At 41.7% G+C, this 27,523-nt stretch overlaps 1 protein-coding gene and 2 pseudogenes across 1 annotated transcript; 1 reads left to right on the top strand and 2 right to left on the bottom strand.

Moving 5' to 3' along the window:
• Window positions 1-983: 983 nt before the first annotated feature.
• On the bottom strand, window positions 984-18,086 carry LOC121606173 (annotated as a pseudogene).
• An 812-nt stretch (window positions 18,087-18,898) lies between these two features.
• On the top strand, window positions 18,899-22,863 carry LOC121606172 (annotated as a pseudogene).
• A 1,061-nt stretch (window positions 22,864-23,924) lies between these two features.
• On the bottom strand, window positions 23,925-26,326 carry LOC121606168 (tubulin beta-1 chain-like). Its single transcript, XM_041936359.1, has 4 exons — window positions 26,267-26,326; window positions 25,280-25,388; window positions 25,089-25,199; window positions 23,925-24,985 (listed from the first exon to the last, which is right to left on the bottom strand). The coding sequence occupies exons 1-4, from the start codon at window positions 26,321-26,323 to the stop codon at window positions 23,925-23,927; spliced, it is 1,338 nt and encodes a 445-aa protein (XP_041792293.1). The 5' UTR covers window positions 26,324-26,326.
• Between the last annotated feature and the right edge of the window lie 1,197 nt (window positions 26,327-27,523).

The raw sequence follows: 27,523 nt of genomic DNA, 5'->3' as shown, positions 1-27,523 counted from the left end.
ACATCAGCACTGACGGTTCTGCAAAAATACAGATTCTATTTACTGACATGAGCGACTTTATTGATAAAAGTTATAGGCGACTATCCTGATCCACGTAGCCGCCGAGAGGCGGAATTAGGGAAAAACATACCATGCCCGACTGGCTGAAGTTTGTGTTCAATGAATAACCTGCTCCAAAAGTATACTGCTTGGTGCATTTATTGGTGATTAAAACAGCACTTACATCAGAAAGGGATTCCATCAATGACAAAATCAAGCGGTCAGCAAAAAGTAGCACTTCCCGTTCACCCCCTCTCAGTTCAAAAACCCCAATACCAGGTGAACAGCTGACTATACCACCTCTGATGCTGACGTACCACCACCACGTGACCCGCCTACTCCGACGTGACAATACAATAATAACAATAAATTACCGCGGCTATAGCTGCCACAAAGAGCTGGCCTCTACAAAAGTCATTCACTGAACTTTTTCCAGGCTCTGTGTCACTCGCTTTAAAACAACGAACTTTAGTGGATATTGTCATTTGTAATAAATCCGAAATTTTAATGTAAAGAAAACGAGAGCACGTTCAACATGAACGGGTTTTTGTGGCTGTGTGGTGGTCTGTGTATGTGGGCGCGCGCCCATTAAAGCCACACAAGCCGCTGTTCGCGCTCTCTGTGATGTTTATGTCCCTAAAAGTCTCAGAGTTGACGGACCGAAGATCCAGATTGAGTGAAAATACAAATCCTCAGTCAACATTTTGGAATAAATGTGCTTGAACTGTGTTCGATGACAAAATGTCGGAGAAGCCTGTGTGGCATAACGAGGGAACTGCAGGAGAATTTGTATTACTGTTGTCGACAACGCCACCTAGGGTAGGCCTAGGACCCTGCACAAGGCACACACAGGTTCGTTTTACCACGTTCAAATATGGGGCAGAGACAGTACCTTTAAACATTAAAGTACAGATTTTATTTAATACATTTCTTTTAAAATTCGGTTTCAGTAAATGACAGTTGTAATATATGAATATGATAAATGATGCAAACAACAAAAAAAGGAATCTCAAACCAAAAATACACACAACATGCAAAGAAAATAAACACAAAATTCACAATTACAAACCACCAGTTATTTACAGTTACAATTTACAATATGTACATAAAACCCAGACTGCTACTAATGGGTCAGAAGGACTCATAAAGGGACCTAAAGTTCTTTTTGTTCAGTATCAAACTGATGTGTGTGTAATATAGCTACTGACAGTTACACTCTTACAAAATGTGTAGGGACAGACATGAGGTTATAACCTTGTAAAAACTGCAGAAAAACCCAAAATATCTCTCTTGGAACATACTTAAGAGTCATCAGACATTATCTGAAGGATGGAAAGTGTTGCATGCTTAGACAGGTGGGGGTTTCTTCTCAGAGACTGACCTCTGGTGTGACCGTCCACCTCATCGGTTGATGCAGTCAGACGCCTCAGGCCAAAGCCTTCTCCCACTGCTCTCCTCGCTGTAGTTCGCCTCTCAGTTTTCTTATCAAACACCAGCAATGAAGACAGAGACTCAGAGCCAAGTGTGTACTCTGCTAGTGTATCCACACTGCTGCCCGTCAGCCAGTTGTATGCTGTACGTCGACCTGGAAGGAAAAAACAAAAAAATCAATTCCAAGATTATCATACCTGTGTTAACCTGCAAATTCACTGTCTGCAAAGCTACTGGTGTAACACACACACACACACACACACACACACACATCTATATTTAGTACTGCTTTAATAGCAGGTTATTGAATTTCAGTGGTACCTGCTGTTTGGGTTTGGGAGAACTCTAATGACATCTGAGTGGCTCGGAGCTTCCCCTTCATGGATCCAGACTGGGATGCTGCTAAACTCTCTGGGCCCTGAGAGCTTTGCGTTTCAACAAACATGGGAGTCATCACGGTGCTCCTGAAGCGCCAGTTGGAATCAATCACATAGTCCTAGAGACTGGGAAAATGTCATCAATACATCAGGCTCGTCAGCAGTTTACAAAGAGAAATCTCAAACAACTCAAATAACTGGCTGAGAAAAGACAAATGCTGCAGATTTCAACTCACCTGGAAGGTACACTCTGACAGTGGAGACTCAAACATGTTTCGTTTGAAGTCAGGACTCTGGCTGGTCATTTCCAGCAGCAGATTGGCAGCCAAGCTCAAGAAACACCTTTCTATTTGACAGGAGTACAGAGAACGTTCCAGGGTGGCAGTGGGGAGGCGCTTCTCCTGACTCCAGAAGTTACGAACATAGAGCCTGAAAACACAACAGACAGGGATGGGCTTTTTTCTTCAATTAAAACACTGAATTTATATAGAAAATAAAGACAGAATATGAAATACAGCAAAAAGTAAAGACAGGACACGAGTAGTGGGTACTGACTGAAGGCCTTGGTTTTCCTCAGACAGTCCCTGAAGTAGTGTTTCTTTAGCTGCATTCAAAACCTCTACTGAGGTGTTGTCTTCCATGCTCTCTTCATCACTGGAAGAATTAAAAAAAACAAAGTATCGTTAAATTTAACATCAGAGAAGTACCAATGGAGTGCAAGCAACAGGAAACCTGCAAACACATGAGCATAATGCAGTTCAGTGACCATAAAAAGCAACAGACTAATAATGGGGAATTGGAAACCCATTTTGCAGGACAGTTTGCACCATGTCCTAGTCTTCCTATATGGGATGTGTTTGGTCCCACATTGGTTGATCGTTTACATTTTGCAACCACTAAATGGGTCAAATCAGAAAAAGTTACTGAAGACGGTGACATAGTTTGTGGTAACTAGTTTAACAAGACACAAAAGTGGGAAATGAGGATTTGCATGAGACTGGAAGCCAAAAAGGTTCACAGTGCCTGTAGTTGTCCTGGATACACATGAGGATGTCATACATCCTCTCTCTGCACACTGGTGAAGGATGGGAGACAAAAGCAGTGACAGCCCCCAGGAGCTCCTGAAGCTGAACTGGGGTCAGGTGGGCAATAATCTTGTGGATGATGTCCAGACAAACTCTCTGCCTGGCTTCATCCCTGGAGACACAGAAGAATGATGTGAAGCATAAATAAATGTCCACGTGTTACTCATTTGCACTTGTTATCTATTAGCTTATACTGGAAGCTAAAGGAGGAAGGCCCTGAATGTCAAATCTCTTCTGATTTCCTGTCGTTGAAGTGGACGTACTGTTTTGTGTGACACTGATTTTTTAAAAAGGATTGAAAGTTGCTTGTAAGAGCTCTACATACCTGTAAAGTTGGATCTTTTCGGTGATGGTTACATTTATTCAGGGTGCTTTCAGTTCTATATATTAATGTCTCAACCTTTCTGTAGATCTCTATGATGGATATGAACCAAAAACAAGCCAGAAAGATAATAAGCATGCAGGTCATGGAGGAGATAATGGGTAGGACGTACCTGTGGCCCATCGTCTGAATGAAGCCTGTGGTCTTCAGCTGCAGGAAGATGTCTGGGATGACATCAGCTCGGCTCAGCACGCACTCCAAACAATGAGTCTTCAAGATGCCGTGCGACTTCGGCAGGAGGAAGAACACATAGTTGACAAACCTGAAAAATTGTAAAGAAAGTTGCAGTTACAATAAAACTTGGTTAATTTTCAAACCTTGGTCTGAATTGGCGATTTACAGACAGCGTTGATTAATGGAACGATTTATATTTCAGACAGAAAAACAGATTTTCTTCTCCCTGTGTTGCAATCTTTTCTTTCTATTCAGGTGATTTGAGCTCTCCTCAGACACCAACATAAAAGAAGAATAACTGTAAGTCAACCAAACTGGGAAAGTCTCATACATCATCCATTTCAGTCATATTCTTCAGGATGAGGCCGATAATTTCAGCAGCAGCTGCGTAGACGTCTTTATACCTTACAAAGGACACGTTGTTGGTGAGAGACTGGATGTGCCTGAAAAACACAACACATTCAGATGTTTACAGCTGCCTTGAAAGATGGCATGTGTGAACTCAACACATGGGAAAAACAAACAAACAAACAAAAAAGATGACTGTTAGAATATACTGCTCTTAACTTGCATCTTAAAAATTCATAATAAAATGATGGTTTTCAAACAGTGAAGCTGTCGGGTGATTCAGTGCACAGTATGCTGCCATTTAGCTACATTGTAAATATTACCTCTCATATTCAATTCCACATGAGGCATCGTAAGCAGGGAGGTTGTTGGCCAGGATGATTCCCAGCAGCTGAAGTCCAACAGAGTTGTCTTTACTGTTTGGGTTGGTGCCACAAAAGCGCTCGTATATCAAACTGCAAGGGCAAAAAAAGAGAGCGATTCAACTCCATTTGATGAAAAACACAGAATTTATGCTTGTATACTATCAGACCTGTCATCATCTTCTAACGCACCCCTTGTTGGTGAGGGATGGACAGGGATTAGCTAATTAAGAACACACAGTATTCACCATTCACTAGCTGCTTATTAGCATGCATACTAGTTGCACATTGGCTCTTTATTCATCATAATAAAGGACTTATTACGACCTTATTCTTGGGGTTAGGGTTATGTTATTAAGATCATAATTCATGTGCAACAACTTTCTGACTATCAATAAGATGCACTTAGGAGGTTATTGAGGGAAATCTCTTTGTTTTAGTTAATTGCAGAATGTGGTCATGCAGAATAAGGCATTAATAGGTGGTTTATAATTGACTAATAAAGACTCAATATGCTACTATTATATACATGCTAATGAGAATCTAGTCCATGGTTAATATGCGCACCTTAACATAAAGTGTTGCCAAAAGGTTTTCTTACACCTCTTACAATCAAGGTGTTGTAACCCCCAGTGAAGCTTTGACAAGTGGGGGTCAGGAACCCCAGAGTGGGAACCAGCACTGGGTGGCACCAGCTATACTTAAGTTCAAATGTAGTCTAGTTTCAACATAGTCTGTAACTTTGGACGGAGTTCACGCCCTACTAACGTTTTAACTTTAACTTTCATGCAGCTACACTGATTGTGTCAACTGCACATCAATTGTTCAGTGAGTGTGTGCAAGTAGTACCTGTAAGGCACATGCAGACAGTCTTTCCAGCACTCTACCAGAGTGCGAATGATCTCCAGGTTGTGGCGGAAAACTGCCCTCTTGGCGTGGAAGCTGTGCTTCATCAGGAACTCTAGCAGCCGGTTGGCGAGCACTTCATCTCTGGGGTTTCCCTGAGACGAAAAAATGCTGTTACTAATGGTTCTTCTTTTTTGTCTTTAGATAATATCTCTATCCTAAAATGTGCTTTAATTCCCTTGGAAATACACAGCCTCTAATAAAAATGTATTAATGATTTATATTTGCTGTCTTTAAAATGCAAGTATGAGCAACCTTGGGGCTGGCCAGGTTTGTCCAAGACAGAACTGTGACCACAATATCCACCACCATAAAATGGACCCCCTCTCCTCCGTTGTTTTCAGAGACGACAACCTGCAGGAGCGGCCCCAAGAACTGTTTGGCATATGGTCCAAAAACCTGGAAAAATTGACAACAAAGTCCAAATCCACAAACAAACAGTGACCATTAGAGGAGCAGAGAATGAGGAGTCACATACAGCATCATATTTGGTTTATTTACAACGACAGTAATAATATAAAATACATTTGTATCGAGCGACACTTACCTCCTCTGTGTTGATCATCAGCTTTGAGATGAAGAGTCGAATATTCAGAGGTGTGGCTGGATTTGCTAGTTTTCCATGTAAAATTTTCATCCATGGAGGAAGCTCACTCGGCATGTTTCCCTGTTTGATTAAAAAAAGAAGAGACAAAAGCTCCATTAAATAAGACTTGTTCATGATGATGTGTGAAGCCATCTGTTTCTGTCTCCAGAGAAATGACAGTTCTGTTCAAACTCTTCTTTAGTGCCACTGACCTGTTCAGTTTTGGGAGTTCTGTTGTTCCTTTTCATGTGCCCAATAAGACCAGTCATGGTTGCCATGCATTCATGCTGATTTAACTCATCCATTTCCAGATCAACCACTGTGTTCTGGGAGGGATTTGTCTCCTCTGTCTCCTAGATGTACAAACATACCAAAAACTCTCCTCATCACCAGCAAAAACAGGTTATAATGTGTCTGTTTTTAAACTGCATATCACCTGCCACACTGCTAATTATACATGCATTTCAAAATGTCAACTGGTCTGTGACAAAGACAGCCAAAGTCAGTAAATGAGCAGTAAATACCTCCATTCTCCTCGCTCACTTCTTTTCCAATCATGACGTACTTCTTCTTTCTCTCAAGTGGGACCTACATCAGCGAAAAAAAGAAATTAACCACAACTGCAACTCAAAGTATATTGTTAAACAAGCAGATTTGTTAATAAAACTTACCTCAATTTCAACTGGAAAGTTGTAGGTCCTTTCAACATCGATGATATTCTCCAGGATGAACTGATTCTGGACAAAGAAAGAGCACCATTAACACCACAGAACATTCAAAACCTGAAGGTCGTTGTGTAGTTCATTGTAGTGCACCGTTCCAAAATGAAAGATGACTTGGATATAATTCTGAAGGCCAGCGAGGACCTTCTCTGGTTTCTCACTGAACAGGAAGCTCAGTGAAGCTGCAGCTGATGACGGTGATGGCACAGTTGTACGCAGCACAGTGATAGTGTCTCCTAAGTTCAAGGAGCTGAGTCTCACCCGCCATGTTCTCAGTGAACGCTTCAAAACACGACCTAATGGAAATAACAGCAATAGCCATCATTTACGCATTTCACATCTCTGTCATGTCACTTCTTGACTTTTAAAAGTACAGGGGAGTCCTACTTGATCAAGGTCTTGGACAACTCGTTCCCCTCTGTTTTGTCTGATGGACAGTAGGCTTGATTAATGCGGGATTCCTTGGAGTAAACCTCTTCTTTGGGAAGCCGAGAATACAGGAGCTCCATCGGCTTGTAGCCGCCGTTCTTCTTCAGCAACTGGATCTCAAATTCTCTTTCATTTGACTAAATCAATAAACAAATTAGCCATAAATCGATTTCTAACACGCTCAACTGATCTACGTTATATAGTACTGGCTGACTAGTACCATGTAACAATGTTAAGAAGCAAACCTTAGTGAAGCGGCTGAGCAGCAAAGCTGTCATGTCGGAGACATTTGCCACAAAGAAGTCATTCAGGGCCTTGGGGCTACAGTTAGAGGCAAGGGGCAGCAGGACCCTCTCCACCATGGCCTGCAGCATGGAGCTCATCGGCACGTCGCCCTGCTGGATCACTCCATACACTGCACACATTAGCTGCAGCTGCCGCTCGCTGCTTGACCTAGTCAGACATCAACACAGGGAGTGGACACAAAATAAGCAACTCCTGTAAGATCTAATGCAATACAGCAACATAATGAACCTGCGATGGAACTTGACAGCTCCCAGCCATGATGTGCATCGCCTCTCAAAAGGGTGTCCTGAACCGGAAGTGTATCAGTTTGAGCAGGAGGGGGCTCTGAGAAAGCTCTAGGGCATCCAGCAACTAAAAGACACAAAGAAATGTTGGGTTGGTGCCTCCCAAACACCAGCTGTAAGTAAAACTTACTTACTCACCACAAGAGTCGTTGCTCAGTGTTTGGCATCTGCTTGTTCTCAAAACTGTATCAAATAAACTTTTCCACTTTAATCTGTCTCATCTCCAAAACACTTTACCTTTCGGACACAGTCCATGTAGTTGTTGCGCTGAAGCGAGCCCTTAGCAAACTCATCTGACTGCATGGGGAAGTGGGAAGCTACCAGGGCGTCCAGAGCTCTCTGCAGCTCAGCCAGTGGCTCCTCTGGGAGAATTGTGAAGAAGGGCAACACCAACAGGGCCTGACTCTGAAGAGTTGAGAGAATTCAACAAAAGAAACTTACATTTCAGCTTTGTTTACTTTGTTAAGCAACTCGAACAAAAAAAAAAGTAAAAGTCATTCTTACTTCATCAAAAAGTCATTTGAAGTAATCTGCCGTATATCCTCTCCATACCTTGAGGTTCAGAGGCAGATTCATGTCAACCAGCAGCATAGTGAAAGTGGAAAACACCGGCCTGAATGCTTCATGGTTGATATCAGAGCAGACAGAGGAGTCGATCTGATGAGAGAGGGAAAAGTATTCATGATGTAAATTCACATGAGAGGAAATCAGGAAAGAAAGGGGGTCAAGTTTTTCAGGCCTGGGCACATAAACGATGATCATTATTATTAGTAGTAGTGGTGTTAATGTACTCATTTATTCTCAAACCTGGCAATTACAGTTTCTACTGAATGAGACGAAGGGTTTTTTTTGCTCGGGGACATGAAGCAGTAACTTCAGCATCATACCTGTAGGAGCTTGGAGAGCAGCAGAAGAGTGGCAGTTTTGCTCTCTGGAGTTGACGAGTGTCCTTCCCACCACGACTGCAGGCTTTTCCATCGTCTCGGCACCTCTTCGACCAGCTGTTTTCCCCGAGTCTTCCTCACAGAGCGCTCCCTAAAGCTGTGGTCCAGCATGCCATTCAGCAACACACTCACCTGACGAAAATTTCAACAGAAAACCTCACGCGCAGAACAACACTGTTCCTTGACAGGTGCACGAATGCAATGCACTGTGCACAAAAGAATCGAGATCACTGCTAGCCAGGCTTGCAAATATCTATATCTGTCCATAAAAAATAGATCTGTGCTGACCATGATTCTCTGAAGCGTGACTGCACCCAGTCTAATAATGCTACTGCACTATCGAATGTCAATCAATCAATCAAACCTAAATTTACAATCTACTTCTCATATTTCTATGCAGCACATGTCAATTTGCCAGCTGCTGCTCATCTTTTATCTTAGTGGGTCATTTGATTTGACGCATTTGGGGAGATTGTCCCATTGATCACTTCACTCATCACATGAGCAGAACAAAAGACCACAAAACTCTAAGCAGCTGTCAGGTTTTTAACATGTTACAGTAAACCTATAAAATGTTATGCCACTGATCATTATTCTCTTAGAAGTATATTTGTTTTGGGAATGCCTTTAAATAAACCTTTTCTGAAACTAATTTAAAAGGAAAGGAGAAAGGGCTACCATGCTGGGGTTTTGAGAGGAAGCTTTCATGAGGGCTGGCACTGTGGCGTCCAGACTCAGAAGCTCAGTGTTGATGGTCGCCTGGAAGAGGCTGTAGAAGTACTCCCCGTGCGAGAAGCTCAGGAAGTTGTGGCTGTGGCTTCCAGATTTGGGCACAGAGAGCATGATGGTGTTCAACAACAAGTCCACCAGCTGCTCGCTCTGCAGAGAAATGGTAAAATACAACAGGAGGCAGCAAGCAGTCAAACACGCAGTAAACTTGTATCACATTCGTCGTATTTTTCTTTTCTATAAACTACGCAATGATATTGGTTGCATTAGATGCAGTTGACTCCAGCTCACCACATGTAGTTTCAATTTCATCTTATTTCATCAAATCTTATGCAAAGAGAGGTACCACTTTATAAAACAATTTGATAATTTTATTGAAAAATATAATATTATAAATGAACAACAATATGGATTCAGAAAGAACAGAACAGCTACATATGCAGTGATGCAGATGGCTGAAGAAATAGCTGATGCAATCGACAACGATCTTCATGCAGTAGGTATCTTCATAGACCTAAGTAAAGCTTTTGATACCATTGATCATAATTATTTGCTGGAAAAAATGGAACACTATGGATTTAGAGGGACCGTTCATGCCTGGCTGAAAAGTTATTTAGAAAGCAGACAGCAATATGTTCAAATGAATCAAACAATGTCCGAATTTAAACCGGTCACCTGCGGATTGCCTCAGGGCTCCATTATTGGCCCCAAATTGTTTATTCTTTTTATAAATGACATTTGTCATGTTTCCAATAAGTTAAAATGTATCATGTTTGCTGATGACACAAGTTTGTACTCCTCCGGTGAAAATTTAGAAGAACTTCTGCACACTGTTGAACAAGAACTTGGAGTGTTCAAAACTTGGTTTGACGTCAATAAATTATCTGTTAATATAAAGAAAACTACATTTATGATGTTTGGAAGCCAATCTAAAAGTCATATTAAATTTAAAATCTCTAACATTGAAATAGGAAGGGTTTGGGAGACCAAATTTCTCGGGGTTGTGATCGATCATAAACTAAACTGGAAAAAACATGTTGAGTATGTAAAGGGGAAAATCTCAAAATCAATTGCAATCATGTACAAAACCAAAGACATGCTAAATTATAAAAGTTTATATTTAATTTACTGTTCTCTGATAATTTCTTATTTAACTTATTGTGTGGAATTATGGGGATCTACATTTAAAAGCACAACTGAAAAAATTGTGTTACAACAAAAACGAGCCATAAGAATCATAAACAAAGCTGCTTATTATGACCATACAAATCTGTTATTTTTAAATTCTCATGTATTGAAGTTTAGAGACTTGGTTTATTATAGAACAATGCAAATTATGTTTAAAGTAAAAAATAAAACACGACCAGACAGTGTGCGTAAGTTTTTCAGAGTGTCTGAGAGTAAATATGAGTTGAGAGATGGAAGCAAATTTGTGTTACCAAAAGCTAAAAAAGAGGTTAAAAGAAGACGTATTTCTTTTAAAGGGGTTCAGCTGTGGAATAGTGCTGATCTCAAACTTAAGCAATGTACTTCTTTTGTTATGTTCAGAAAAATCATCATGTGGATTTATATTTAGGAGTTATGGCTGTAATTAAAAAAGTGGGAAAGAGATATGTATGATATATATATATATATATATATATTTTGTTTGTTTGTTTGTTTGTTTATTCTTTCCACTTGATACCATGAATTGTGTAGCTTAAGATGCATAGTAGGCGGGCATTAATAAGCTTTGCTTCTGCCTGAGCCTTTTTCAGTCAAAATAGTTTTTTTTTTTTGTGGTTCTTTTTTTCTTTTGATACTTTGAAGTGTATATATGACTGAAATAAACTAACTAACTAAATAATCACTGCAAGGAAAAATCCAAAAGATCTGCACTCTCATACCAAAATCTGCCATCAGCACACAAAGTAAAATGCTTTACCTGTGCTCATTTTCAACATGTTTTGTGTGTGAAATGGTTATCAAAAGTGAACAGAATGGCACATTTGCATAACTGAAAAATGGTGCTGTGAAAATAAAGCTCATTGTGGGTTAATGGTTACATGCTCACACCTGACTATGTCCCGGGTCAAATACCTGGCTGTGCAGAATGGAGCCGAGGAAGTCGGCTTTGTGGATCTGCTTACAGGAAGACAGAACCATTTCCATCTGGTCATGGTGGCTCAGGGTGCTGGAATGGTAGAGGTCTACAGCACACAACCCCTCCACACTAAGAGATCATTAAAGAAACATTTTCATATGTTAGTGCGGTAAGGCGAGGCCAGCAGGGCCTTTAGCAAAGGAACACACACTTCTGGTAGGTTCTTTATAGAGCTGCACAATTAATCGAAATTTAATCAAAATCGCGATTTTGGCCGCCACGATTATACAAAGCCAAAATCGCGATTTTTTTCCTTTTTTGTCATTTTCTGTATTATTTTATAAGTGGGCGCTCTTCTGACTGCAGCATAAAGAAAAACAGTATATTTGTCCACCAGCCACCAGGGGGCGGCCGTAGTCATAGAGCACGCCGCATCGCATTAGTAGCCACCAACAAGCAAGCTAAACTCAGCTCCTCTCCGCCTAGCGCGGTGCTATCATACCAGTCAAATTCAAGTGGTGAGAGCGAGAGGGATTGGTAGAGTGACCATTGTAGAGCCGATTTCTGAATCAGTGAAAATAAAGATGAGTTCTGGTGAAAATGACTGAACAGACAGTGGGAACAGAAGTTGATCAATCTTCCGGAGGTGAGGAGTCTGAGCTCGTTCCTCGAAAGGGCTACACATCTGTTGTATGGAGCTATTTCGGATTCAGAAAAGGTGATGTCGAACAAAAGCAGGTGTTGTGTAAAGACTGTGGGCGAATTGTGTCCGCTCCGCAGGGGAACACAACTAATCTGTATAACCACTTAAAGAAGAATCATTTGGGAAAATACGACGAGTGTATGAAAAGAAAAGTCCCCAAACCCCCGCATATCCGTCCCAAACACCCAGCGCAGACAACCATAAATGCTACACTTAATCTTGCAACACCATATGCATCAACATCAAGAAGACACCAAGAAATAACACAAGCAGTTGCCATTTATATAGCCAAAGCCATGGCTCCCATTAACACAGTTAACAACGAGGCATTCAAAGAGATGATCAAAACGCTGGACAAAAGATACGAGATGCCATCCAGAAACTACTTCTCAAAAGGTGGCATTGCCAGCGCTGTATAAACAATGCCGGGAGGAAATCCGAAAAGAAATAGCAGATCTCCCGTTCTATGCGACCACGACCGATCTATGGTCAAGTAGGACCATGGAGCCGTACATGTCCCTGACGATCCATTACATTGACGAGGATTTTGAAATTAAAACTCGCTGCCTGCAGACGTCATTTTTTCCGGAGGATCATACGGGAGAAGCTATTGCTCAAGGCTTGGTAGAAGCACTAGCTTCTTGGGACCTGCAACAGGAGAGACTTGTCTGCATCACAACCGACAACGGGACCAATGTCGTCAAGGCAGCAGCTCTCAATCAGTGGACAAGACTTCAGTGCTTTGGACATAGGCTCCACTTAGCAATTGGTGAGTAGTGTGGTTACATTTAACATTTTAATTCGTGGGGCTCCATCTTATTGAACATTGAGCCATAGTAAGAACAACATACATTCGCCCTCACTGAACCAGAGGCAATTATCAAACCATATTTATATGTTTTATAAAACCATAGGCCCATATCAAACCAAACTATATGGTGGGGTATGCAAACATTTTAAATTAATCTTTGACAATGTTTATCTTGCCTTTACCTGTAAAACACACATTCACACCGCAAGTGTGTTTGTGATAATGCCAAAGAATTATTAAAAATAAAAATACAATGAAATGTAGTATAACTATTTTGACTGTATAACACAAAGACAAATATGAATGTGCACATATTATGGATAACTCATCATGTGTGTGTGTGTGTGTGTGTGTGTGTGTGTCTGTGTGTGTGTGTCTGTGTGTGTGTGTCTGTGTGTCTGTGTCTGTGTGTGTGTGTTTCACAGAGAATGCAATGAAGCATCAACACATTGATCGTGCCATGGGGGTCTGCAAAAAGCTTGTTAGCTGTTTCTCCTACAGTTGGAGGCGCAAAAGGGAGCTTGCACGGGCTCAAAAGGAGCTGAAGCTGCCAGAACATGGGTTGAAGACGGAGTGCCCCACAAGGTGGGGATCAAGGCAAGCAATGATAGCAAGAGTCCTGGAGCAGCAAAAGGCCATTTCTCATGTCCTATCTTCAGACCGAAAAGCAAGAACCCTCATCCCAACATGGCAGGATACTGAAGTCCTGGAATCAATCAACCAAGCTCTCCAACCTCTGCTTGAATTCACCGATGCACTGTCAAGTGAGAAGTATGTCAGTATCTCCTTTGTTAAACCAGTACTCCACCTGTTCAGCACATCCATCCTCAAAACAACTGACGATGCTACAACCCTCACCAATACCATCAAAACCAAAATCCTAACATACTTGGAGGAGAAATACCAAGATCCTGAGACTCAAGAACTGCTAGACATGGCATCTGCTGTCGACCCTCGCTTCAAAATGAGATATGTGAATGAGAACAGAATTGCACCAATCCAGGCCAGGCTCATCTCTGAGATGGTTGCCCCTGCAAACATGGTTTGTAAAAATGACTTGATTATATACATATGTACAGAATGTACAATAAATATAATAATGTTGATTAAATACATTACAATTTGCTAAAAGATGATTGAAATGTGGTAGTAAATACAGACAGTTATTAAATATGTTGCCTAAGACTGATTTTGTTTTCTTTTTCTTATTTTAAACATCATTTACTCTTGAAGGAGATGGGCCCAACTGATCCATGTGGAGGCACCACAGGCAATGCAGAGGATGGACCAAGTGGACCTAAGCGACGGAAGACATTGGGGAGCTTTTTCAAAGGCTCTTGTGGAAGCACATCTCCTAACCAGGAGCAGCAGACTGTGGCATCTGAGCTGCAGGCCTACCTTCAGTGTGCCAGCCTTGACAGCGAAAATGACCCACTGGACTGGTGGAAAGAACACGGGAAATTGTATCCCAGAGTGTCAAAGCTGGCGAAAAAGTACCTCTGCATCCCTGCTACCAGTTCCCCATCAGAACGGGTGTTCAGCACAGGGGGAAATGTAGTCACATGCCATCGGGCATCCTTGAAGCCAGAACATGTGGACAGGCTTGTCTTTCTGGCCAAAAATCTGTAGGCCCACCTTAGTTATTGTCCTCATGCTCTACCGCAATTCACTGAAATCAGCAGTTCAGTTTTATTTTGTTATTCCGTTACGTCAGTGTTACTCAACCGGGATGCTACAGCGTCCCAGGGTGTGTTCGGAAGCCCTAGGGAGGCAGTGAGAAGGATACAGCTTAGGTGGTGCTTAGAGGTGGTGCTTAGTGACATTTGGGACAGTTAGTCCATTTTATATTATAATACTGAGGTGTTGTAGGGTTCAAGAGGGTGTATGGAGGCCTATGTTGTGGCTCAGGGGTCGTTAATTCAAAAAAGGATGAGAAAAACTGTCTCATATAGTAAATTCCTTGGTTATGTTTCATTTTGTGGCCTTAAACTACATTCACTCTGCACTGGATAATTGATTATTGTTTTTTACAGAAGTGCAATAAAATAATAAAAAAAAAACTTTTGCATAATCGTGATTATAATCGAAATCGTGATTTTGATCCAAATAATCGTGATTATCATTTTTTCCATAATCGTGCAGCCCTAGTTCTTTATTACCTCCACATCTGCAATGTTGAAACCTACAGTGGATGGCTCACACACCACCAGTGCAGTCAGTTCAAAAAACGCTGAGACAAAAATGTCTTGTTCCAGAAGCTGTGAATAAATCAAACACACAGTGAGCCAAAGGAACAATCATGACTTTCTTAATGTCAGTGTCTTAAACTCAGTGATACCTTCCAAAACTCCTGGTCTCCTTTGACTAGAACCATGGTGGCGAACTCCAGCAGGCGGACAATGATGGTGCACTTGCTGAAGTCGTACTGGTCCACCTCTCGTGGGCTGAAGTGAGAGGTCTTCTCGCCAAGAGTAAAACAGCTCTCTGCCACTGCCAGTTAATGGGTTGCCAGCTCAGCCAAAAAGAAACTTGGAGCTTTCAGAAAACTTGATTTCTCTTTGGAACCTTGACAATGAAGAAGTAAAAAAAAGAGATGTTTTACACACTATTTAAATACATTTAATGCAGACAGAATACGCGTTTCTGAAAAAATTGTATCACAGCAGGTACAATATGAATAAAATGCACGTCGCAACGTAACACAAGTATGCACCAACTATCCCATCATAAGAACTGGTACAATAAAATAGAACTGCACAAATCAGACTTACTAAGCATGTGCTGAGGCTTGATTACATGCAAGTTGATGAAGGTGTTGTAGCAGTCCAGGGCCGCCAGCAGTAGGTCCATCCACTGCAGGGTGGCTCTGACACTGAAAGGACCCTTCAGGTCCCTGAGAGTGGGCTGGGAGAGGAGACCTCCACCCTCAAACCATGAGATCACAAAACCTATGCCATGATCCTTCAGCATGCCATCCAGCCACTGAGGTGGAGACTTCTTTCCTACGGTCAGTCACACACCACAGAGAAAAGTAAATGACTGAAAATGAACTAAAAGTAATGCGACTACTAAATTATCAAAGGTCTTTTTATGAATTTGCTCTGTTGTGTTTAATGTTCATGAGGCCGACGCTAACCTTGGAAGATGAAGCTCTGGGTGGGATTGCTCACCTGGGAGGAGGGGTATGATCTCATAGAAGAGTTCCATGCATTTGTGGCGACACTTCGTCCGAGTCCGGCCTCATTGCTCCAGAAGCCATAAAACCACATCGGAGAGGCACAGCTTCCCATCAGGTGGAAAGCCCCTGCAAGAAGAGGAATTTCACATACATTTCTGCACATAAATCATAATATCTCATCATTGCATGAACATTTACTGCAAACACTACTGGAGGTCTCGTAGCTTGCAAACATCCTACTGATATGCATGCATACTGTGTACCAACCTTGGGACGCGTCTCTGAGTACTGTGCTGATTGAGGCTGGGGGCCTTTTGTTTGACGATTCTTTTCAGATGATCAACGGCGCTGCCGCACTGCTGCAATGTACCTGAGGATGGAAGAGTGGCGTGAGCAGCTTCATACCTTTCTATTATTATTTCTGTCAATGTGCAATGGAACCTTTAACATGACGACTTCAAAAATAAAGAACAAATGCCTTTCTCAAAGCAATTATCATCAAGTGGCTTAAAGCTTTTGTTGTTTTGCAACATGAAAGTAAAAACAGGCGACATAAGGCGATATATAACCATCAACCTGCTTCTGAGCTGTAAATTGCCACTGCGAGCCACTTATTTATTGAATGACAAGAAGACATTGATAACAATGTGAAAAATGTGAGTGTCCCGTCTATAAAGATGAAGTTGAGGAACAATTACCCATAGACTGCTCATCTGAGTGTGCAAGAGCCAGACTTTTGACAAATATGACGAGAATTTCAAAGACAAACTGCTCCACCAAAGAACTTTCCTCCCTGCAGGGACAAACGGACAACTGCACTGAGCATTTTGGTAATACAAAACCATTTCTTACAATTATTTTGTCCTTCTGTCAGGAATATAATTCAGTAAGAAAATCTTGATGTATATGATGGCATGAAAATGTATTCATTGACATATAATGATAACAAAATGTTAATCACTATCAGCATTGGTTATTATTTACCAAATCAGTCAAATCTTTAATATCAGATGAACTCAAGGGGATATTCTTTAACAATAATGATATAAAAGTGATAGTGGATGTTTAAATTTTTTTGTCCATACTTGAATAGTCAATGTTTGGGTCGGTTTGCATTTGTAGTACTACGAAGGAGGACATTTCTCCCATTTATCCATTTTAAACACTAACAATTTCAACTTTTTATTCACTACAATTAGCTACAGTATTTCAATTATTCATTCATTATGTTGAGCTAACTATTTCAACTGTTTATCCTTTACTTTTAGCTAACAACTTAAATTGCTATCCATTAGCTACATTTAGCTGATTATTTCAACTGTTTACCCTCACTTTTAGCTATTTCAACTGTTCACGCATTACTTTTAGCTGACTATTTACCTGTCTACGACAGAAGATGAAAGAATACATTTAAGATTATCTAGTGGATTACACACGAAACCAAACTGTGAATAAAGCAAACAAGGCAATAAACATACGGCTGCAAAGAATCCATATCCTCGTATGGCAATGGACAGTGCACTGCAACCTTTAACAAATGACCATCAAATTATTGGACAGCAGATGATGCTGGAATTATTTTGGAAATATTCTGACTCTTAACTTCAGTCAGCATCGTGTTGGTCTGGGACGGCCTTGAAGTGTCTACCTGTTTGAGGAAGGCCTCAAGTGCATAGTAACTTGTCTTCTTCATCTCAGGGTTGATGTGTCCGCAGAGTTTAGACATGACCTCAAACAAAGCTCTGTAGTGGTCCATAAGGCAGCTGCTGAACTGGGATGCATGTCTGGCAAACAGTCGAAGCCCAGCTGTTTAAGAGACAGTCAGAGATGTTAGTTTTCACGGCAGTTTATCTTCATTTTTTGCGATGGAAACGGCAGGTCTTACCCAATGTGACGGCATAGCGACTCAATTCCATCTACAACAAAAACAGGAAAGCAAGCTATTACAGGAAGTTTGTTGCAAAGTAATTCATTCAGTGCGGACTCGACGCGTTCCTGTCAGATACAGAGAGGACTAAGTTGATGGACTTCCTCGTCTTACCAAGTTCATTCTCGGTCGGTGTTAGCATGCACTCATGGCCCAAGTCACCGACTATATCGTGACATTTCAAAGCTGCCGCTCGGGTGTCTTCGTCTGAAAGTGATTCGTGAAGTTTCAGAAGAAGCCCGTGAATCCCTCCCACAGTGTTGCTGTCAGGAGAAGACATCGCTGCACCACTGACTTAAGCTAACATTAGCATCGGGAGCGCCACATTACTTTCTCAGAAGAACCCTGTCAGAGAAAGACGGCGTCCTCCCAACTAGCTAAACAACACACTGTCAAGCTAACTGGCGCATTCAATCCCAAATCATCACGCACATCAGCAAGACTCAGGATAGGATATGCGCTGCATGTTCTTCAAAATAAAAGTCCCGATGATGAGAGTCCCATGGAAACCTTGGAAAGTCCCATGGAAAGTGCCACAGCAGTGGCAACTCAATGTGCTCTCAAATGCCTCTTGGACAATAAAAGTCCACCATGAAGCATTTTTTTGGCCATTTTTAATTTTTCCAACAACATATTAATCATTTACTAAACCTGACAAAGGGCAGAATTTAGTAGGAGAATGGTCATTACTCTAATTTCCATTGTTGTTCAATGGATTTCAATCTGCCCAGATTTGTGTGTGATTGGATAAATCCTTAGTTAGAAAGTTTGTAACCTGATTAGAATGAATATGACCTGGTGAGTGTTTACAGACTTCCAAAAGCCTCCTGATTCTGAAAATGAAGTGGGAAACAATGCTTTCTAGCTGTGACATGTTGTCTGTGTGGTGTCCTGATGAAATTTATCATTGAGACGCAGGGTCAACCAGCAGATCATCTGCTTAACCGTGTCTCAAAAAGCGCAACAACAGTGAGCAACTGTGTGAGAATCTCTGGAGACTTAAGGTACCATCACTCCACCACATCTACAGTGTCTGTCTGTCTCTCTGTCTGTCTGTGAGCTAACTTGACCACCTCTCTTTGCAGTCTCTTGATGAGTGATGACACCAGGTATCACAGTGAAGACACCAGACGCTTCACGCTCAGCTCTCAGGATGACATCGAGCAGGTGGGCACTCAGCTGATGTTAAGAGACTTGGAGGAGAGACTGGATCTGCACAGTCTGACAAAGCTGCTGAAGGAGGTGCTGCAGCTCGACCCTCGTAAGCGCATCAAACTGCAGCTCAGTGACAGCGGGTGAGTCGTGTGTTTGGAGATGAGCGGTGTGCACGGCTATCTGTGGCTGGGTGAACATCGTTAAAGTGTCATTTGACTGTCTTCCAGTGTTGAGGCCCGCTCAGTAACGAAGACCCTGACAGCTGAGTCGAATGAGCCTCAGATCAGCAGCACTGTTTCAGAAGAAGCCCCCCACACACTAATGACAGTTTTTGCTCTGATTTCCAGAAGTCATTGTTACAAATGACTGCATGAAGGATAGATGTGTTAATCAGTTCTTCTTCTGCTGCTTCACGACCAGTGATGAGCTGCCATGAACAACAAACAGCATCAACTTGTCAATTCTCACTTCAGGCAATTTCATTATTCAATCATTATGACATCAACAATTTTTCTTCTGTACTTTTTAAGTAGTTAGGTTTATATGTTTTTAATAAGTCACATAAAACATGAATACATGCTTATAGATTCAGCTTTGATTCAATATATTCTGATGAGAAATGAGAGAGCCAGACAAGATCCTGCAGGTTTTCCAGTCTTTTCTAACTTTCGAACATTAAGTAGACAGATGCAAAAATGGATATCATGTCCTGCAAAGAATTCATTTATCTTACTTTTGCAACTTCACTGCATTAGAATGAGTTCTAAAGTATTGTGTGTGAACGATCAACAATAAAAACACAGAATGTACGCAGGACATTCAGTGCATGTGATGAGTTTGTGGCCATATTCTGTGATCTCACCTTGACTAAAGGAACTCATTATGGCGAAAAAAAAAACCCTCCTGGGTTGTGATACTGAGGCAAAATCGATTTTTTAAAAATAAAATGAGAATTGATTTAAAATCGGCGGATCGATTTTTTCAAACCAGCACTACTATAGAGATCAAAATAGTTTTTTGTTCCAGGCTGTGAACATGTTTATTTCTGCTTTATAGTTGGACATTTTGATATGGAGGTCTATGGGGATTTTAGAGGCAGCCTCAAGTGGCTGACTCAAGTGGAGTTCAAAGGTCAAGGGGCCGTGAGAGCTCTGTGTCTGCGTGTTTCTGTTCATTTAATTGAAAATGTGCTTGGGAATATGCACCACTAAAGAAGGCAACAACTGGCTTGATGCCACCTTTAGGTGGGCCGCTGCTACCGGATCTTGACACCCAGTCTCAAAGAGGGTCACTGTGTCTACATCTAGTTTCAGGACCTTTATTATTTCAGTTGTGTGCTTACATTTAGCATATTCCTAAATTAATTTGGTTTCAATCAATTTATCTCACCAGAGACTAATTCAGCACAGAGAAACTGTGCACATTGCACAGACATTGGAGGGAGCAGGAGGTTAATAAGGGCCAAACAGCTTATTTTTGCCCCGGGCCCACTGGCAAGTCCATGTGGCCATGTTCAGCAGGCAGATATCAATAGAACCCAAATAAATCTTTGGAGTGCGTCTAATATAATGATATGAGAAACATGACTTTGCTGCAAGTGAAATCCAGTCCTGAGCATCACTGAGCCAGCAGGTTCACCTATTTGATGATCCAGCTGCAGCCACTTGGCATTATGACAGGTTGTGATAGTCAAATTTGCCATTATTTGAGATTGAACTAAGCAAAGGTTAATGGAGTTTGTGACTTTGGGAATGTAACTTTATTGCTGTTCTGTTCGATGGTAAAGGGAGAATTTATTGGTGGAAATATGCAGTAATTGCAGCGGTTTTTAACCCTTTATTGTTACATTCACCCTTCCCAGTGTTACAATCCTATTTGACGGATAGAAGTTTATTGGCAGGAAAATACCATCATCATGTATCATTTACTATCTGAACCAAAAGCTAAGTTAGTCTACTTTAGATCAGCCAAACACATCACTGATGGGGGATCAGTCAATGTCTTAGGAATACTTCATTATCACCTTTACTGTACGTATTCAGGATTAAGATGATGATCACATTCAGATTTGACCATGCATTGAGAGGGTTGCAGGTCCCTCTCAATGCATGCATTGCTGGAGTTTAATCACAATCACAAACATGTGTCTGTTGCTGTGATCAAACCTGTGACCCTTTCACGATGGACATGTTTACCCAGCATGCCACCCTGCTCCTCATACGTGGACAGTGGACATTAGGCAAAACAAGCAGACACAGAACACATTCATTCTTATCACTGCGACGTCCTCCTTTGCATTACTGCAGATTCACTACAGCCTGTATGGTTACCAGCATACAATGCAGAAAGCTTTCCAGCATGAAGTGTTGTGACAACACTGCACATATGAGCATAATAGGCCTGATTAATAGCAAACAGGAAACACTGAATTTATTCCTACTCTTATGTGACATCAAATATAATCCAGAAAAACATATTGTGTGGTGTTTTACCTATGACTGCATAGAGTATGTAACCACAGGGGGGGCAGATGGCGCCATGGGTCCCGCCCCTACACCCTGCACTGCAGCCCTGCGCCACGCCGGAGACGAGCTCCTCACTCGATTCCCCATCTTCTTCAGGCGCTGGCCTCGCATCTTCCAGGATGTGACGGAGAACACGGCCTGCTCCGTGCTCATGAGTGTCCTGGACGAGCACTTCTTTCCTCCTGTCCCTGGGAGACGGCGCAGGGATCTGGCCTGGAGTGCAGTGCTGTCAGTGTATGTGCTGGCTGGTCAGATGGCACTGCATTGCAATGAGAGGGGCATGGTGGTGGTCCTGCCACAGAGTGTGTGGGGGCATACGTGGAGAGGGTCATCTGCCCTGAAATAAGAGACAAGGGAGGATGGGTAAGTGTTCACAGGTGAATATCTAGAGGAGACAAAACAAACTGACTCTCCTATTTGAAACATGTACAACCACAATACCATTATACATGCTAGATTTTAAAGTAATTCATACTCCTGAAACCCTGCTCCATCATGCTAACAGTTCCAGTTCCTTTCAGGGGCTCTGCAGTGATTTAATAGTGCATAAACATCATGGACATGTTACAGAGTAAAGAAAAAAAGTTTAAATTGAAGCAGCAGAGGCCACGATATCCTGACTTTTAGTCCCTCGTGTGTATGTTTTAAATATGTATTCAATTGTATTAAAGCAAAACAATAAAGCTTATAATAATTGACATAGGTCCCTTCCAATGAGTTAAGCATGATGGCTGCTGTCATTTCAGTTTTTATTGCAGCTACTTCAATGATCAATATTCTCAAAATAATTTTCAATTATACAATGACCACCAGCTAAAGAACCTTTGGGTTCTTAGAGGTACTTGCCAGTGTTACATGACTACTAATCTAAGCTGCACATCAACCTCCTCTTTGCAAACACCATGCCATTAAAATGCTGGCCTCTAGTGACTTTTAAGTTGTATTAAAACTGCACACTATTTTGACGAAATTCAAAACAAAACAAACAAAAAACCCTCCTTCAATTTCTGTAACAAACAACAACAACAAAAAAACATAACAATTTACATTAAAAATAATTCAGATCAATTAAATTGCCATCAAATGTTGCTATTCTCTTCTAAATGATATATGAATGCTCTCTTCCTGCCTTTCATTGGCTCTTAATGATGTGCCCTTTGTACAAGACATCCTATTGTCAAATTATATTGTACTGAAATGTATAATTTCAAATGAAACTTTCATCTACTGATTTGTTTCTGACAGAGCTGTTTCGTGTCACGCTTTGGAGAGAAGCAGGGCTTGGAAGACCAGGTGAAGAAAGTGTGCTGTTGGACACTGCTGGCTCTTGCCATGAGCATCCTCACCTGCTTCTTGTGGAAAAGAATGGCTGCTTAGCCAACACTGCCACCTAGTGACCACAACTAGAAATTCAATGACTGATCAACCATATTGAACTGCTGGTTGAGGTATTACGCAGTGACTATTTTCTGTATAATGTGTCGGTGAATAACCCATACAAATCAGTATAATTCGTATCATATCTGATGTTCTGGTAATAACAGATGTTCCATCTTGTGCTATCCTGTGATGTAGAGTATTTCAGCCATTCCAATAGTCACACACTGGCAAGAATGAGGCAGTAGTGTTTGTGCTGTAGTATATAAACTTCTGGGATTATACAGTAATTTGCCGAGGTCCATGCCAGCCTGGATTACAGAGCAGACTGACATGAACATTTGTGGTTTGTTTCATGCTATACTTGACCCGTTATTTAACTCAGCCTGAAAATTATTAAAAACACTAGTCATCATCCAAAATTGTTTTACACCTCATAGCTAGCTTAGTATGTATTCATATCCATGGAAACTGTTTCCATTTTTTTTCCCACAGACCTTTTATCTTACAATATACCACTCCTTTTCGATTACAAAAACTGTTTAAATTCACTAATTATATTTCCTATAGTGATCAAATGAGTAATTATATTATCCATGTCTTATAAACTAATATTAGAGTACACCTACCTAAAAAAAATCTATGATTTTTATTTTATTCAAAATGATTGACACTAGTGACATCTGTGGTGTTACGGGTCAAAACCGACCCGCATAGATTTATGATAGGATAAAGACAAAAACTCAATTCCTTTTCATAAAACTATATTTATTTAAATCAGATGCAAATTGAAAATTAAACCATAAAATGAACATTGAAGAACGTGTGTGTATGAACCATAAACTAAACACTGAAAAACAATGTGTTTTGTCTGAACCATAAATTGGACTTAGAGAGAATGTATTTTGTGTGTTGTGTGTGTGCGTATGTGTGTGTTGTTTACATGCATCAATCACAGTATGTGAACTTTTATGAATATCAACAGACTGAACAGGAAAAATGGAAAGATTTAACGTTTCATTGACAGAACTTTGACAAAAAAAAAAAAAAAAAAATCCAGTTTAGGCCAGCTCCTCCTCGCCCTCCTCCTCAAACTCTCCCTCCTCCTCTGCAGTGGCATCTTGGTACTGCTGGTACTCGGACACCAGGTCGTTCATGTTGCTCTCTGCCTCGGTGAACTCCATCTCATCCATACCCTCGCCGGTGTACCAGTGGAGGAAAGCTTTGCGCCTGAACATAGCTGTGAACTGCTCAGAGATGCGCTTGAACAGCTCCTGGATGGCTGTGCTGTTGCCGATGAAGGTGGCAGCCATTTTGAGGCCACGGGGAGGAATGTCGCAGACGGCGGTCTTGACGTTGTTGGGGATCCATTCAACGAAGTAGCTGCTGTTCTTATTCTGCACATTCAGCATCTGCTCGTCCACCTCCTTCATGGACATGCGGCCACGGAAGATGGCGGCCACCGTCAGGTAGCGGCCGTGACGTGGGTCGCAGGCAGCCATCATGTTCTTGGCATCGAACATCTGCTGGGTGAGCTCGGCCACAGTGAGGGATCTGTACTGCTGGCTGCCTCTGCTTGTGAGGGGAGCAAAGCCTGGCATGAAGAAGTGCAGACGGGGAAATGGCACCATGTTTACGGCCAGCTTCCGCAGGTCAGCGTTGAGCTGTCCAGGGAACCTGAGGCAGGTAGTGACACCGCTCATGGTGGCAGAGACCAAGTGGTTGAGGTCACCGTATGTTGGGGTTGTGAGTTTAAGGGTGCGGAAACAGATGTCGTACAGGGCCTCATTGTCGATGCAGAAGGTCTCATCTGTGTTTTCTACAAGCTGGTGGACCGATAGTGTGGCATTGTAGGGCTCAACAACTGTGTCTGATACTTTGGGGGAAGGCACCACGCTGAACGTGTTCATGATGCGGTCAGGGTACTCTTCACGGATCTTGCTGATCAGCAGGGTGCCCATACCAGAACCTGTGCCACCACCTAGAGAGTGTGTGAGCTGAAAGCCCTGCAAGCAGTCACAGCTCTCTGCCTCCCTTCTCACCACATCCAGGACAGAGTCCACCAGCTCTGCACCCTCAGTGTAGTGACCCTTGGCCCAGTTGTTTCCAGCACCACTCTGACCTAGAAAACAAGAATCAAAATTAAGCTTTGCAGCACTAAGGGTGCATAACAAGTAGCAGTTGACAACTTCTGGATAAAGTTACAAAGAGAATATAAAATTTACCAAAAACAAAGTTGTCTGGCCTGAAAACCTGGCCGAAAGGTCCAGACCTCACAGAGTCCATGGTGCCTGGCTCCAGATCAACCAGCACTGCACGGGGGACATATTTACCACCTACGAGAAACAGAGAAGATTTGAGTAAAAACAGAAGACTCAGCAGCTTATGGAAAAGAAAACAGCAGCTTTAGACTTACCTGAGGCTTCATTATAGTAGACATTGATCCTGTCCAGCTGCAGGTCACTGTCACCATGGTATGTACCAGTTGGGTCAATACCGTGCTCATCGCTGATCACCTCCCAAAACTGCAGGAAATTAGAAATATTAAAATATGCAAACTCATTTTACTGATTACTAAACAACATGCATCCAGTCATGGACAAAGCTGTAGTTAGGCATTTACCGTTTAATGTAAAAAGTGATTCATGAACATTTGAATCTCAATTTCCCGCTGACTTCCCGACTTCGGCGCGCGCGGCCTGACCCCTATTGCCTGCGACTCATGGGTTATGAATTTTAACGGCTAAAACCTCCTACTCCAGGCAACAGACAGGGCTGTTCAGAAACCATTGCCAAGTAGGCCTCAATGAGAACCAGGAACAGTTACAAAACCGTGTATATTTACCTTGGAAAAAAAAAAGTTGAAACATTTCGTTAACCGACACTTTCATATTGCTCCGTTAACATCACGTTACAGGCTTACTGTGGCTTTTTTTGTCCTGATGGCAATGGCGTTTTTCATTTCCTTTTTTTCGCATTGCAGTAGCGTTTGCCGGAGGAACAATGGTGATGTGAAGTATTTCGTTAACATAAATCTCGGCCAACGTTAACTTCAAACTGATACCTAATCGTTTCAACATGTTTGATACTACTACAGACAGACTGCCTTATTTCATTAGATAAATCTTAACAAGACGAAATGTGATTAATCGTTTTTATTCAACTATACTTCGACGCATTATGGTCCAAAATATAACCCAAAAAGTAATTAAGTTTAGATCAAACGTTAAAGGGTTATTTTTCTTAAGGAGGACACACATTGATATTCCCAGGGTGTGGTTTCTGGGACGCATACGTTAACGTTACGGCCGCAAAGCACCGGCTCCTAGTGCAGAAAACGCGATGTTTCTGAATAAAGTGAATTGATTTAGTTATGAAAAGAACAACATATAATTTTACTAACCTTGGCACCAATCTGGTTTCCACATTGACCGGCCTGAAGATGCACGATTTCCCTCATTTTCTTGTCTGAAAGTAGAATAGACCTTCCGAAAAATGACTTTACTGTTCTGTATGTGCGTGCACAACGGCTGAACTCAGTGCTTTATACTACAATTGGACCCGCCCTTTACTCCACAGATAGAATGTCTATTGGCTCATTCTGCCAAAATTGCGTTTACATACACACATTTAGACCAATCAAATGTTCATATATTCTTATCCGCGATTGGTCGAATCTGTCTGCCAATCACAGTCATCTCAAACGTGTGACTAACATGTAATCTGCGCAGACGTTGTCCTACTTCCGCTAAGGAAGATGGCTGCCATCAGAGGCACTCGGCAAGCTAGTCTGTCAAAAGTTTGTTAAAGATGCTCTTTATTCTATGGAACTCGTAAGTCATTTGTGATGACAGTGTGCTAACTGAACCTGGAACGGAAGAACTGGACTATGCAACAAACTGGAGAACTCTTTCAAGTTTCTTTTATTAAATTGCAAACGGTGGTCACGACGGCGTCTGCTTGAACACCACAGCACCATGGCTGACAAGAGGGAGCGAGAGAGAAAGACCAAGTACAGCACCGCTCAAACCAGCAGAGTCTCACCACATAGAGCTGCGGCATATTCATGCATTCAAAAATGAAAAGCTTGTGTCATAGTTGGGCAAAGTTAGGCTATAATTTGGCAAACAGTGCAGATGCAAATTAAATATCACTTAACCTTTGGAACCTACTTGTTATGGTATTTACTCCCCGATGATATCATAAGTCAGCTGGTGACATAGGCGGCCAAGTGCAGTTCTTTTACTGTGAGATGCACCACTTCTGTTTATTCTTTAAAAGGCTGGAGAGTTGTGTGTCTTTATCATGAGACTGCTCACAGAGAGACACTGCAGGCGGCAGAGCAGTGCAAACTGTGGCTACAACACACACCTTCTATTCAAGTAGGCCTCTATATAAACTGCAGGGATTTACAACCCAGGCAAATTGAACAAAGTGTCTGCTGCCTCTGTGGGACTAGTATCATAAAGGCTATCTCTGTCTCTGTGCTTCATGTGCAGGGTACCATAAATGCTCATCGGGCTACTTTAAGAATGTTACTGGACTTTTATTGAGTCTGTTATCTTTAATAGTGACGTATTCAAGATGTTTCACAGTTTTCAGATTGGTCGAATAAAGTCCGCCAGAATGATACCGGAAGTAAAGAGATTTTGTGTTCAGA

The sequence above is a fragment of the Chelmon rostratus genome, chromosome 5, assembly GCF_017976325.1.
Source record: "Chelmon rostratus isolate fCheRos1 chromosome 5, fCheRos1.pri, whole genome shotgun sequence".
Taxonomy (NCBI): Eukaryota; Metazoa; Chordata; class Actinopteri; order Chaetodontiformes; family Chaetodontidae; genus Chelmon; species Chelmon rostratus.
This window is presented reverse-complemented; position numbering and strand designations above follow the sequence as displayed.

Excerpts from the sequence above, each read along its gene's own strand:
- LOC121606168 (XM_041936359.1), bottom strand. The coding sequence starts at position 26,323 with ATGAGGGAAATCGTGCATCTTCAGGCCGGTCAATGTGGAAACCAGATT. Across the intron at positions 25,389-26,266 it reads GAAACCAGATTGGTGCCAAG|TTTTGGGAGGTGATCAGCGA; the intron begins GTTAGTAAAATT and ends AATTTCCTGCAG. Across the intron at positions 25,200-25,279 it reads CTACTATAATGAAGCCTCAG|GTGGTAAATATGTCCCCCGT; the intron begins GTAAGTCTAAAG and ends TGTTTCTCGTAG.